The 14,089-nt window shown below is 40.7% G+C and overlaps 1 protein-coding gene across 1 annotated transcript in view; it reads left to right on the top strand.

Moving 5' to 3' along the window:
• The first annotated feature begins 289 nt into the window (after positions 1-289).
• LOC138964648 (uncharacterized) overlaps positions 290-14,089 on the top strand; it is a 71,159-nt gene continuing 57,359 nt past the window's right edge. The window contains exons 1-2 of the mRNA XM_070336660.1: positions 290-1,000; positions 1,169-1,201. Coding sequence (XP_070192761.1) covers positions 976-1,000; positions 1,169-1,201 — 58 coding nt within the window. The 5' untranslated portion in view covers positions 290-975. The remainder of the gene's footprint in view (positions 1,001-1,168; positions 1,202-14,089) is intronic.

The following is a 14,089-nucleotide window of genomic DNA, read 5'->3' as shown; positions in this document are numbered from 1 at the left end:
GAGCTAAATGTTCAGCCAAAACCTGCATGATTGTGTACTGTCCGCTTTTTGTCAAAGCGTCTGTCTCTCTTAGATCATATCTCTGTGCTCGTGAACTTGTGTGCTCTCTCGCGTGCAACTGGAGACACGCCTACCTGTTCCACTACCACGGGGCGAGGTGGGGGAGTAATTGCTCTATGTACTGCCGAATGCAGATCGGCGGGGCTGCTAGTAACATTCCTCCTTTACCCCCCCCCCCCCCTTTCAAACTTTGTGTGTGTGTTTGTGGTGTGTTGGCGCCGAGAGTGCATCGTCTGTTTTTTTCCCTCGGTTTTGGTTTGTGTCTGTCTGTTCACAATCACAAATCTCAAGATCAGTTCGTCAGTCTCTTGATGGAAAGTCCTACGAACGTCCCTGTATGTTAGTTCGCCGACTGGGTGACCTTTGAGGTTGTTGAAAACTTGCTTGCTAGCTAGCTAGTTTGCTGCGTTGTACTGTCTGGACAGAGCGAATACCTACTCTACCCTTGGCCTCATTTCGTCCTCACCACAGACACACACAATCCACCGTTCGCTTTCCCACTGTGAGGCGCGCGGGGGGAACGGCTCGTGCCAGACAACATTCAATCAATACAAGGAATTCCATTGCAGCAGCACATACCGTCTTTGTTTGCTCCTTTGATTCAAACTAGATTTATCTCCTTCGATATTTTACCGCGTGGAGGCTTTTGCGAGGGTTTCCATGAAGGAATGCAGAAAAACTCCCATGTCTCGTCCCCATGTAGGGCCTCAAGCAGACAAAACTGTCTGCATGTGAACGGCTGGGCCGAAACTTGCGCAGACAGTGCAGTGCGCATTTCACACTGAAGTGATGGCGGCCGAGTGAACATTGGTGTGAGGTGTTGAATCGTAAATACTTTATTTATGAACGGTGTACGGGGAGCGGGGACTGTATGCATCAACACCAACAGTGGGGCGAGTTTCCCATCAACTCGACATGCTATTTTGTTTTGGACTTTTTGGTAAGTTTGCCTTTTTCGTCTAGTACTGCTCGATTCGATGATTTATGCACAGCGGGGAAGGGGGGATGGGTGCAAGGGGGTGATATTTGCCTAAACTTCCGGCCAGATTGGAAGCAATCTATACCAAGTTTGCCTGCATGTACATAACTTTCCTTTTTCTCGTTGCAGCATTGCTGTTATATTATACAGTGGTCGCAAACGGTGAGTACTTTCAACTGTCCGGCTTCGTAAAGTGCCGCTTGTATGTGTGTTCTGTTAGTGTTACTGTTAGTACTTCTGACTCAGTTCCTACTTTCTGTCTGGGAAGGATTGGTAGCGTTCTGTACTGGTTGGTCTGAGTAGGTCCTAGCGCAAGTTTTCCAACATGTCCGGGAAGTATGCCGAGCATGTTGGATGTTGCGGAAGGCTAGACATTTACTGATTTAGATTCTCGGTCGTGCGCCTTCAGCGTCTATGTCATCTAATATTAGCTCTGGCAGCTTACGTAATCTCTGCAGTGCACTGACACTGTGGCTGGCAGACAGCGGTTCGCTCCTGCCGTCTGCTATGCGTTGCGGTGCCAAGCCTTCTGGTGTATGTCGCCTGGTCAGCCTGTCCGTGTCTCTGCCTGTCAGTGTGTGTGTGTGTGTGTGTGTGTACGGGGGGTGGGGGGGTGTGTTCAGTCAGGTGTTACAGTTACAGACTTACAGTAGGTCCTAGGTCCTTACCAAATAATCGTGTCCCGAGCAGTCCTTATTTGCCACTAAGATCTATACATACCAAATATTAACAGCCTGGCTGGTTCCTGTGCAGGGAGGGGGGGGGGGGGTTATTTTCTGAATTGATATGGCAGATTGACATCTATAGGTGTAACTTACAAGACTGATGCAGGAAAGAAATCCCCCTCTGCACAGAATACAGCCAGCCTATAGATTTTTGGTATTTCAAGTGGAAGGAAGCTTTTATCCATCTGAATTCTTATTCTTATCCTATTTTAAAGCCATGACAAATCTACGATGGTGTGTATTTTGGTAGAAACAAGAAGGAAAGAAGGTATCTCAAACTCTGAAAGTTATCAACAGTGTTTATGTGTTGCTGAAGAGATCAATATGAAATTTTAAAAATCAAAGAGCATGTACAGAATGTCCTTGCAGTCTTGTTTCACCCAAATAGACAGACATGGTGGTAAGACGTCGGCCTCCTAATCTGGAGGTCGTGAGTTCGAATCCCGGTCCCGCCTGGTGGGTTAAGAGTGGAAATTTTTCCGATCTCCCAGGTCAACTTATGTGCAGACCTGCTAGTGACTTAACGGAACCCCCTTCGTGTGTACACACAAGACCAAGTGCGCACGGAAAAGATCCTGTAATCCATGTCAGAGTTCGTTGGGTTATAGAAACACGAAAATACCCAGCATGCCTCCCCCGAAATCGGCGTATGCTGCCTGAATGGCGGGGTAAAAACGGTCATACACGTAAAAATCCACTCGTGCCAAAAACATGAGTGAACGTGGGAGTCTAAGCCCATGAACGAAGAAGAAGAAGTTTCACCCAAATCACAGATGTGAGATAGACTGCAGTTTTGTTTAGTTTTTGTCATTGGGGGTGTCGAATCAGTAATCCTTGGCTAGCTAGACACAGTATTACAGGAAATATGGCAGTACGATCATCCTCTCCCTAAGATATTGCTTTTTTGTGATGTTCTTATCACAACAGCTTTGAAGGAATATGTGCATTGTTGAATTCAGTGTACTGTATGTTTTGTTGTGTACATGTGCTTATTGTTCATATTAATACTGTTGTTCACATCTTGGATGTGTATAAACACAAACAGAATCTTGGTCTTTCTCTCAAATTGTCTCCCTCAGAGATGACAAGGCTATATTTTTGACTAAATGTTTTAACATAGAGGGGGAATCAAGACGAGGGTTGTGGTTGTGTGTGTGTGAGTGTGTGTGTAGAGCGATTCAGAGTAAACTACTGGACCAATCTTTAGGAAACTTTACATGAAAGTTTCTGGGAATGATATCCCCAGACGTTTATTTCATTTTGTTGATAAATGTCTTTGATGACATCATATCCGTCTTTTTGTAAAAGTTGAGGCTGCACTGTCACACCCTCATTTTTTAATGATATTGATTGAAATTTTGGCCAAGCAATTTTCGACGAAGGCCGGACTATGGTAGTGCATTTCAGCTTGGAGGCTTAGAAATGAATTGATGAGTTTGGTCATTAAGAGTCTAAAAATTGTAAATAAAATTATTTTTTTATAAAACTATCCAAAAACAATTTCATATTATTCTTCATCACTTTCTGATTCAAAATCATTGCTTGATTTCAAGCAGGTGGTATTTGTTGTGAAGCTAAGAATCCAAAATGAAATTAATCCAAAACGCCAACGTAATCTAAAATAATTAAGTAATTGGTGCATGTTTGATACAGTTGATACCTACACAATTAATTTATCAGAAATGAATCCAAGTTTGACAAAAAATAGTTTGTACGGATCAGATATCAAAGTTTTTATTTTTTTTTATTTTTTTTACATTGTGCATATATATATGGAAACACAAATCTGATTATTTATGGGGGCAAAATAGAAAAGCCTGAAAACAAATTTCTGTTTTGTATAGACAGATATATATATGATAAAGTATCTGTTCTTGTTCTTAAAGTTTGTAAATGGTTGAAGTGACAGTGGAGCACACAAAAATGATACTCACTCATGGCGTGTGTGTAGGGCAAAAGAATGAGTATGTGTGCAAATTGGGACACACAAGTTCGTTGTCTATGAATTTAAAATAATTTTTTTTTAATGCTTGTATGTTATTTCTTACGAGGAAACTTTTTATATGTAAAATGTTGAGTTTTAATGTCTAATGAAAAGCGCCATGAGACTGCCATTTGGCGGTGAACAGCGCTATAAGAATGTTTTATTATTATTATTATTATTATTATTAAAAGATTAATTGTTTGACAGCTGGTGTGGAGCCATATCACACAGCAGTAACTGAGAAATTCTACAATGCACACATTGAATAAGTAGAACTTTCACCTTTTACATTTAGTAGGAGTCACATCATTAACTTCATTGTAGACAGCTTTTACATTTAATATGACTCATGATTAATTTCATTGTTGGCAGCTTTTGATGACTCCAAATTGTTTTAACTAGAACTCTCACTCTGTGTACTGGAAGGAACAAACAACTAAAATGTCGCTGTTCACATAAACCTATTTATTACAGAAGCAGCAGATGTGCATTCCACTTTAATAGTTGTGCGTCTGTTTCATGAAAGGGAAAAGGGTATTGTCACAAAGAAATAATTATGTGTGCATTATGATGGGATTATCAACAGTATTGGGGACCGGGGTTAGGGGGAAGAATTTACCCCATGCTCCCCAGCATGTCGTAAGAGGCAACTAACGGATTCTGTTTCTCTTTTTACCCTTGTTAAGTGTTTCTTGTATAGAATATAGTCAATGTTTGTAAAGATTTTAGTCAAGCAGTATGTAAGAAATGTTAAGTCCTTTGTACTGGAAACTTGCATTCTCCCAGTAAGGTCATATATTGTACTACGTTGCAAGCCCCTGGAGCAATTTTTTGATTAGTGCTTTTGTGAACATTAGAAACAATTAACAAGTGGCTCTATCCCACACACACACACACACACACACACACACACACACACACACACACACACACCCCCCCCCCCCCCCCCCCCCGTCGAGATATAACCTTTGTGGTTGAAAACGACGTTTAACAAGAAAGAAAGAAAGAACAGTATTGGGGACACATTTTCATTAAGCCCACGTTATTTGGGTTGTTCATGTGCAAAAACCCAAGACTAAATGGATGCTTTCCTCTTGTTATGGTGTCCATATCCCACTGTGGGGGTACACAATTGTAGATGTGTACATGTACCTAAATGAAAAGAGAAAATTATTTTGTGACATTTTTGTGTATCCTTGCACACTTGTAGGCCAACATAAAATTGATCAAATACAGTATTACATGTACTTTCAGTTTTGTACGTGTATAACTGGTCTTTTGAAATAATTATATGATGCCTCATCAGTCATGCCTGAAGCTGTCTGAACCATAACAGAGCGAACCAGACTTTGATGTATGTAGCAGTATTGGCGTTAACCGATAGTTACCAGTAATTTACCGGTTGAAATGAAATACCGGGGAAAAATTGGCTGTCGGTATGACCTACCGGTTGATTTTTGGAACTACCGGGGTTTTTTTTTTCCTGGTAAAACAACAAAACCGGTACTCTTACTGGTTCCAATGACCAGTCTACCGTTTTTTTTCTGGACAGTTTGCATCATAAAAGTTTGTGTACCGGTTTGAAAAAATACTAGCGCCATCACTGATGTAGTGAATACCTTTGCGCTCAAACACTGCTTTAAAACAACCCGCATGTCTGCCTCCTTTGGAGCATTACAATTTCTATTTCTGCAGAATGAATATCTGTTCTTGGTAATGCTGAACTTGACTTTCCATCAACTGATGTGCTGTTCAAAATCCACACTTTTGATTGTTGGTTTAAAAAATTACAAGCTTATGGTGTATATTATATTTTAAAACTTCTAATGTATGCCTGGAAGTACCGGCACGGTTGGCCTAGTGGTAAGGCGTCCGCCCCGTGATCGGGAGGTCGTGGGTTCGAACCCCGGCCGGGTCATACCTAAGACTTAAAAATTGGCAATCTAGTGGCTGCTCCGCCTGGCGTCTGGCATTATGGGGTTAGTGCTAGGACTGGTTGGTCAGAATAATGTGACTGGGTGAGACATGAAGCCTGTGCTGCGACTTCTGTCTTGTGTGTGGCGCACGTTAAATGTCAAAGCAGCACCGCCCTGATATGGCCCTTCGTGGTCGGCTGGGTCGGCTGGGCGTTAAACAAACAAACAAACAAAAAAATGTCTGGAAGATTTTATCATCATGAAAGCACATTTCATCACTCAGGGTGGTGTTTTTGAAGTTTTATTTCACTTTGAAGGTTCAACTGGCTTGCCATTAGTTTGGTAGGTGTGTTTGGACATTCGGGTAAAGATAACTGGCGGAAACTGATTGTCTTTTGATGACAATTTAATTTTTCAGTTAAAAAAAAGGCTTGAAGGTCAAAAGTTTAATCACTGAAATTTGATTACATTCCTGTCTAGGTTAAAAAATATGTTTTATTACTCAATATAAATGCACTTTTAATGTTCGTATGAAGAAGGCGCATGATTCCTACCTTGAAAATAGACTTAAATTGTCTATGTCTTCACAAGTGTATGTCTGTTGGTTTGTGTGTGTGTGTATTGGTGTGTGTGTACGTGTGCGTTTATAAGCGTTGGCTGATGTATGGGTCTATTGTGGATGGAGGAACGTGCGGTAATCACACCTCTTTTCTTGATTACTTCTTTGACCAGAATTCCATGAATACACTGAACATTTTATAGGTTCTATAAGATTAATCAGTTCAGCTGCATTACATAAGGCAAACAAAAAAAAGTTGTATGTTTCTGGTAACATGGCTGCAAAAAATAGGGTAGGTAAGTAGGGATTTATTTAATTTGTTTTTTTTTTGTCAGGGTAGAAAATAACTATACAGTGACGCAAAGAGACTGGACTTACTATACAAAGAGAAAGACAACACATTACAAAACAAATGAGACAAAAGGGATGCGGGGTTATCCCCCTTGTGTCGTCTGCCGTCTGTTACTTTCGTTTTGACGCGACACTTTTTTTTTCTTTTTTATATTTAGTCAAGTTTTGACTAAATATTTTAACATCGAGGGGGAATCGAAACGAGGGTCGTGGTGTATGTGCGTGTGTGTCTGTGTGTGTGTGTAGAGCGATTCAGACTAAACTACTGGACCGATCTTTATGAAATTTGACATGAGAGTTCCTGGGTATGAAATCCCCGAACGTTTTTTTCATTTTTTTGATAAATGTCTTTGATGACGTCATATCCGGCTTTTCGTGAAAGTTGAGGCGGCACTGTCACGCCCTCATTTTTCAACCAAATTGGTTGAAATTTTGGTCAAGTAATCTTCGATGAAGCCCGGACTTCGGTATTGCATTTCAGCTTGGTGGCTTAAAAATTAATTAATGACTTTGGTCATTAAAAATCTGAAAATTGTAAAAAAAAATAAAAATTTATAAAACGATCCAAATTTACGTTTATCTTATTCTCCATCATTTGCTGATTCCAAAAACATATAAATATGTTATATTCGGATTAAAGGCAGAGTAAGCCTCCCGTAAACCATCACAGATACGGTCAGGCTTTTACACACAGTACAAACACCCTTTCATTTAAACACTCACCAATTGAGAACATCCTAGGTGCCCTCCGTAAAGAGCGAACAATTTTCAAAGAATTTATTTTTGCGTGGTTTATCTTACCCCTGAGCCATCGTGAACCCGTGTGATCCAGTTTTCCCTTTTCACAATGCAGTCGTCATAGTTAGTCATTTGAATGCGACTCGACGTGAGCTTATCTACAATAGCACGTTTTTTTATGCACGAAACAACGGCTGTGGTTCACAAGAACTCTAGCGATGACTTTTGACTGTTGAGAGGAACGGCGATTTGCACTGATAAACCGGCCGTCGTCTGCTACGACCCTTGCGTGACCCTGCTTCCGGGCTTTTCTTTTTTTAAACTTTCACAACTTCGAATTGTTCTGATCTTGTCTTGATGAAAAACGAATTCTTTTATGATTAAAGAATGTTTGTGTAACAAGCTGTCAATTTATTATTTAGATTTTAAAAGTTAGGTCTAGCGCAAAAACGAGGCGCCGTTGTTGTTAACGGAACAAGTCTACGAAAATAAATTCTTGGAAAATGTCTCACGCTCGACAGAAAGCAGCCAGGATGTTCCCGTTCGGTGAGCGTTCAAATGGAAGTATGCTTGTACTGTATTTAGACGCTCGGGGAGCTCTGTGATGGTTTACGGGAGGCTTACTGTGCCTTTAAAAACAAGCTCTGAAAATTAAATATATAAAAATTATTATCAAAATTAAATTGTCCAAATCAATTTAAAAACACTTTCATCTTATTCCTTGTCGGTTCCTGATTCCAAAAACATATAGATATGATATGTTTGGATTAAAAACACGCTCAGAAAGTTAAAACGAAGAGAGGTACAGAAAAGCGTGCTATCCTTCTTAGCGCAACTACTACCCCGCTCTTCTTGTCAATTTCACTGCCTTTGCCATGAGCGGTGGACTGACGATGCTACGAGTATACGGTCTTGCTGAAAAATGGCATTGCGTTCAGTTTCATTCTGTGAGTTCGACAGCTACTTGACTAAATATTGTATTTTCGCCTTACGTGACTTGTTTTTTTTTACAAATGCACTAAAAAAAAAAAGTCTAGGGTCAGCGGGAAAAAACTAGGTAGGGTCGGGTGACCAGAAACATACAACTTTTTTTTGTTGGCCTAATGACTGTATTTTGCTAACCTTGGCCATGGTCTAAATTATCAATTGAGTGTGACATTCAATACACTGAAAATTTTATAGGTTCTATAAGATTAATCAGTTGGTTTAAACAAGATTTTATTAATGAAATACAGGGTGGCATGTATATACTAAGATTGGCCTCTAAGATTAATCAGTTCAGCTGCATTACATAATGACGGTGTTTTGCTAACCTTGGCCATGGTCTGAAATATCAATTGAGTGTGACATTCAATACACTGAACATTTTATAGGTTCTATAAGATTAATCAGTTCAGCTGCATTACATAATGACTATATTTTGCTAACCTTGGCCATGGTCTGAAATATCAATTGAGTGTGACATTCAATACACTGAACATTGTATAGGTTCTATAAGATTAATCAGTTCAACTGCATGACATAATGACTATATTTTGCTAACCTTGGCCATGGTCTGAAATATCAATTGAGTGTGACATTCAATACACTGAACATTGTATAGGTTCTATAAGATTAATCAGTTGGTTTAAACAAGATTTTATTAATGAAATACAGGGTGGCATGTATATACTAAAATTGGCCTCTAAGATTGATCAGTTCAACTGCATTACATAATGACTATATTTTGCTAACCTTGGCCATAGTCTGAAATATCAATTGAGTGTGACATTCAATACACTGAACATTTTATAGGTTACTATAAGATTAATCAGTTCAGCTGCATTACATAATGACTGTATTTTGCTAACCTTGGCCATGGTCTGAAATATCAATTGAGTGTGACATTCTCAGTTGGTTTGAGCATAAGCTTGGTGTATTTATTTGTACACTGATGCAAGACTGTATGTTTTGATAACTGAGGCCATACTTCAAAATATCAACACTAACAGGGAATAACATTATTAAAATGCCTCCTTGGGAAGTGTTATAGTTTTGAGTCATGGCAGTCTTAGTCTTGTTGTTGAATTAATTGTTAACTTAAGTAGTGCAAGCAACAAATACAGACAGAATAATTGAAACACATTGGGAATTCAAGATTGTGAAAAGAAAAGATTTTGTTTTGTTTTATTATTTGTAGAGCTAGTTTCATTGAGGTTAAATAGTGTATAAAAACTATGTCACAATGATCAGGTGCTATTTTGGATGTGTTTTGTTCAGTTCAGGCACTAAGCTACCAACAGTATTGAATTTAGGATGAGAGGATTAGTATTTATGTGATTACACTGTACTTCATTAATGCACACTCTTCATGCTTAAAAAATTCCTTTAAATAAATCACTGAAGTTTGACGCCTAAGCAACCGTATAATATATGTTGACCACGTCTGAGAGCAAGTATGACACTTTGCTTCCACAACATAAGAACACGGAGGGGGAAAGGCTATGATGTTTATCAGGTTTTCGTTTTTCATTTGAAATGTGTTTGTATAAGTTAGCACATAAATACATCTTTGTTAGCCTGTAAAGTGATGTTTTAGTGGGTTAGTGGAGCATAAAGTTCAAGAGCAGATAGTATTTTGGCATACGATTTAATATCAGCGTAAAGGACAAGCTTATTTCATTTATTTGCGCTGTTCTACAACGTGTCTTTAGACCACTTCACAGAATGTGAATTTATGGGTTGAAATTTGTATTTATAGCAGTATAGGGGTTTGGCATAACAGAACTTGTCTTGAGTTCCCCTGCTAAATAAAACACACCCCAACAACATCCACAACACATAAACACAGTTGTTGAAAGAAGTCTGGGCGTCTTGTAGTGTATCTATTTAGCTGTGAGTGAGAATACTTGTGGTTGTTTTGTCTTCTCATGACCGGTTTTGAATTTACTCTAGGAGGGGGTATTTTCGCTCAGGACGTATCACTGTGTATTGTTTATCTCTGGTGAAACAGATACCCTCGTTAGCATGCAATGTTTGCATAACAAATAAGTTAAAAGTTCACTGACTGATAGCACACCAGTTAAGCAGTTCACACACGCGCATGTCAGGTGACCGAGTTCAGGACTGAATGGTTGTTTTTTCAAACCTTGCACGTTTTCAGTCAGAAGTAAACGACACTTGCAGTTTGATTGACAATATTGAGCAGTTGCACTTCTGAAACATCTGCGTCACTCAAACCTTCCTAATGTATTGCACAGGTGACAGGCAGACCCTAGAAGAAAAAGAACAAAGCAAATATATATATATGTCGTGCCGGATTGTGGAAATTGCCGAATTCGTGAAATCGGCAGCTGATTTCGTGAAATCGGCAGAATATTGCCGAAATTGTGAAGAGAAAATTTCTACTGTGGAATTCTTGAACTTATATCCCAAATAAAATGAAAGTTGACTTAGACAATATTTTGAACACCCCAGAGAACAATTTGGTTGACATAGCCATCACTTTGAACAACTCAGAGAAGATGCAAGTTAGAATTCAGACAGCACCTTGAAAACCCCCAAAAACACTTCGGCTGTAACATTTAGCCGTTTAACTACACCAAAACACATTAGTTGACCCCAGGAAACACATTAAATACCCTCATAAGCAATCAAGTTGACTAGATAAGTTAAAATCTAGTAAATTCCTCAGCTTTTGTCAATCTCTTCACGATTTCGGCAACTGGCTGCCGATTTCACGAATTTGGCAATTACCACAATCCGGCACGACATATACAAGTTTAGGGAAAGGGAGCTCGTACTCACAATTTAAAGTATAACATAAGCATTTTTATCAAGTGGGTAGGACTTTTGTTTAGGCGGAATGAAAAAATGATAGAAATGCACCTTGTCCGTATCCTAAAACACGCTGGTACTGTCTTTCTACTGAAGCTTTCTTCCCGTCATTTTCAGTTGACTCAATGATTTGTTGAGGACTGGAAGAGATATGGGAGGGGGAGGGGGGCGGGGACTCTATCTCCCTATGTATACATTAAATATTGTGCACATGTATGAACACTGATGTTTCAAGTTTAGCAGGTGTACTCATTTTCCCCCGTTTCAGTCCACGTCCACCATTTATTTTGTGGACAAGACAGTGATGGTGTCGCTTTGACCGAAAACTTTCCTGTTAGTTTAGTCCAAAGTGTCCGTGGGGGGGGGGGGGGGGGGGGTAGTTGGATTCCTGCACGTGTATGAACATTGATGTTTAAAGTTGTGCAGGTAAACTTATTTCCCCCGTTCCAGTCTACGTCCACCATTTATTTTGTGGACAAGACAGTGATGGTGTCGCTTTGAGCGAAAACTGTCCTTTTAGTTTTGTCCAAAGTGTCCGTGTAAAGTTGGGGAGTGAGGGGGGGGGGGGGTGGTTGGATTCCTACAGTAAAGGCCAGTCTTATCGATCGAGAGAGAGGGAGGGACGTGTGAAGGTTGAGAGGGGCGAGACAGTCCACACGTCTTCGGGAAGGGATGTCGCGGTCTGTGAATTGCAATTGATACGTCTGCCACGCACCCGGCCCGTCTGGCCGCTGTTGATTCTGTCTAGCATGCAACCTCCCCGAGTCTACAGGGCTTTTCTCTCCTAATCTCCCGCCGCCATAGGGTTGGGCTCAGAGAGTGAGAGAGGGGGGTGGGGGTCGAGAGAGAGAGAGAGAGAGAGAGAGAGAGAGAGAGCTGTTGAGCAAGAAATTTCAAAGAGAGACAGTACACAAAGAGACGAGAAATAGACAGAGTTGTTGAGAAAGAATAATTATTGTTCGAGAGAAAGAGAGAGTGTTGGGGGGGGGGGGGGGGGGGGGGATTCGTGGGCTTTCTGCCCAGTGCCAGGGGATTAAGGGGGTTTACTCGAGTTGCTTGGCTTCTGAAAAATTTAGAGTGCCGGCAATTCATGTGTGAAGTGGGGAGCGGGGAACGGAAAAAGGGGGGGGGGGGGGGGCGACAGCATGTCCGTCCTTAGTTCGTACCTTACACTCTGGTGACACTTCCTCCTCCCGCCCTGGCCTCTAAATCTTAACGGGTTGGGGGGGTTTAACAGGAGTAGGCGAATTTTGTATTTATATTAATGAAATTAAAACAGATTATGAGAATAACATTTGATAATTATCTTTTTGCATTAAAATGATGAGAGATTTTATTTTTGGCATACGAAATAGATAATGGAATGTGTGTGTATTTGTAGGCTAAATGTGTTCTAGAACATATACGATTATTGTTGTTACCGAAGGCAGTAAACCCATTGTTGGAAAAGTATTGCCTTTTATATTTGTGTTGAATTTATAAATTATGATATATTTCTTTTTATTTTATTTTGTCTGAACGGACTTTTTTTTTTAAATCATTTAATCAGAGAAAGGAATATCCCATACGTATACATGATCACTTAAACTCCTTATGTTTAAATCCAGCCCTCGGGCTGAGTATTTAGTCCAAATCCACTAAGATCGGTATGAAAGTTTTAGCTCTTAATGGGAGTCGCATGCTTAATTAATCACCGATATGGTGTGCATATATTTATTTATTACTAAATACAGACAACTACGACCACGAGCTTCCTTTCTTCTTTTGCCTCCTGGGTCTGTTTTCGGTCCATTGACGTACACATCAATAATGTCTGTACATAATGTCAATCTATTTCAGTCCATTCTTTGACAAAAGAAGTACTTTCCCGGCGTGTCTGCCATTCAATACTGCACTCGTCATTTTTCCGTCCTCAATATATAAAACATCAGAAATTGTGAAAGAAACAATTGAAAGTCAGCAGAGACTTTCTTCCGAGATTTGTTAAAATCTCTTAGCAGAGAAAGAGAGAGAAATAAGTATCCCTTCACAGACAGCCTATTGGGAGCATCAGACCCTCCTCAAGGGGGACCGAGATTTACAGAGCAAAGTCCCTTTGTGGGGGACGTATCGCAAGGTAATCTAGTCCTGAGGAGGACCATTGTATTTGTACCTAGACCAGACACGTGTTTCGACACTATTGTGTCTCATCAGTGGTCAGGTGGTACTGATGGCGAGAGTTGTCAACCCATGGTATCCAACTAAGAAGCAACCCACTCTTAGAACGATATTCTAATACGTCGTCGGATTATATATTTTTCTGTTCTTGTCTTTATTACTTTTTTCTGTTCTGGATTCCCCCCCCCCCCCCCTTCCACCCCATCCGGTTTTGTTGTTGTTGCTTCTGGAAATTCAACCAGGCACAATGATGTCTTCTGCCCGCTCCCGTACATCCTTCCATTAGTTGCAAATTTCTATCTTGGTCAGCCATCACCACCTTCCCTTTCTTCTCTACACTTGCTGCTCCTTCTCTCCTCGTCTGCTCCTTCTCTCCTCGTCTGCTCCTTCTCTCCTCGTCTGCTCCTTCTCTCCTCGTCTGCTCCTTATCTCCTCGTCTGCTCCTTCTCTCCTCGTCTGCTCCTTCTCTCCTCGTCTGCTCCTTCTCTCCTCGTCTGCTCCTTATCTCCTCGTCTGCTCCTTATCTCCTCGTCTGCTCCTTCTCTCCTCGTCTGCTCCTTCTCTCCTCGTCTGCTCCTTCTCTCCTCGTCTGCTCCTTCTCTCCTCGTCTGCTCCTTCTCTCCTCGTCTGCTCCTTCTCTCCTCGTCTGCTGCCACCTCTCAGACGTTCTCAGACAAATATGTCGTTCGATCTCTGATTCACGTTGACCTTGAGTATCGACTTATTCCCAGCATTGTATCCCTTTCCTTGTCCCCCCCCCCCTTCCCTGTTCCCCTAGGCCTGTGCACTGGTGACGGGCGATGT

The sequence above is a fragment of the Littorina saxatilis genome, linkage group LG1 (assembly GCF_037325665.1).
Source record: "Littorina saxatilis isolate snail1 linkage group LG1, US_GU_Lsax_2.0, whole genome shotgun sequence".
Taxonomy (NCBI): Eukaryota; Metazoa; Mollusca; class Gastropoda; order Littorinimorpha; family Littorinidae; genus Littorina; species Littorina saxatilis.
Note: the sequence above shows the minus strand (reverse complement) of the source record. Positions and strands in the feature narration are given on the sequence as shown.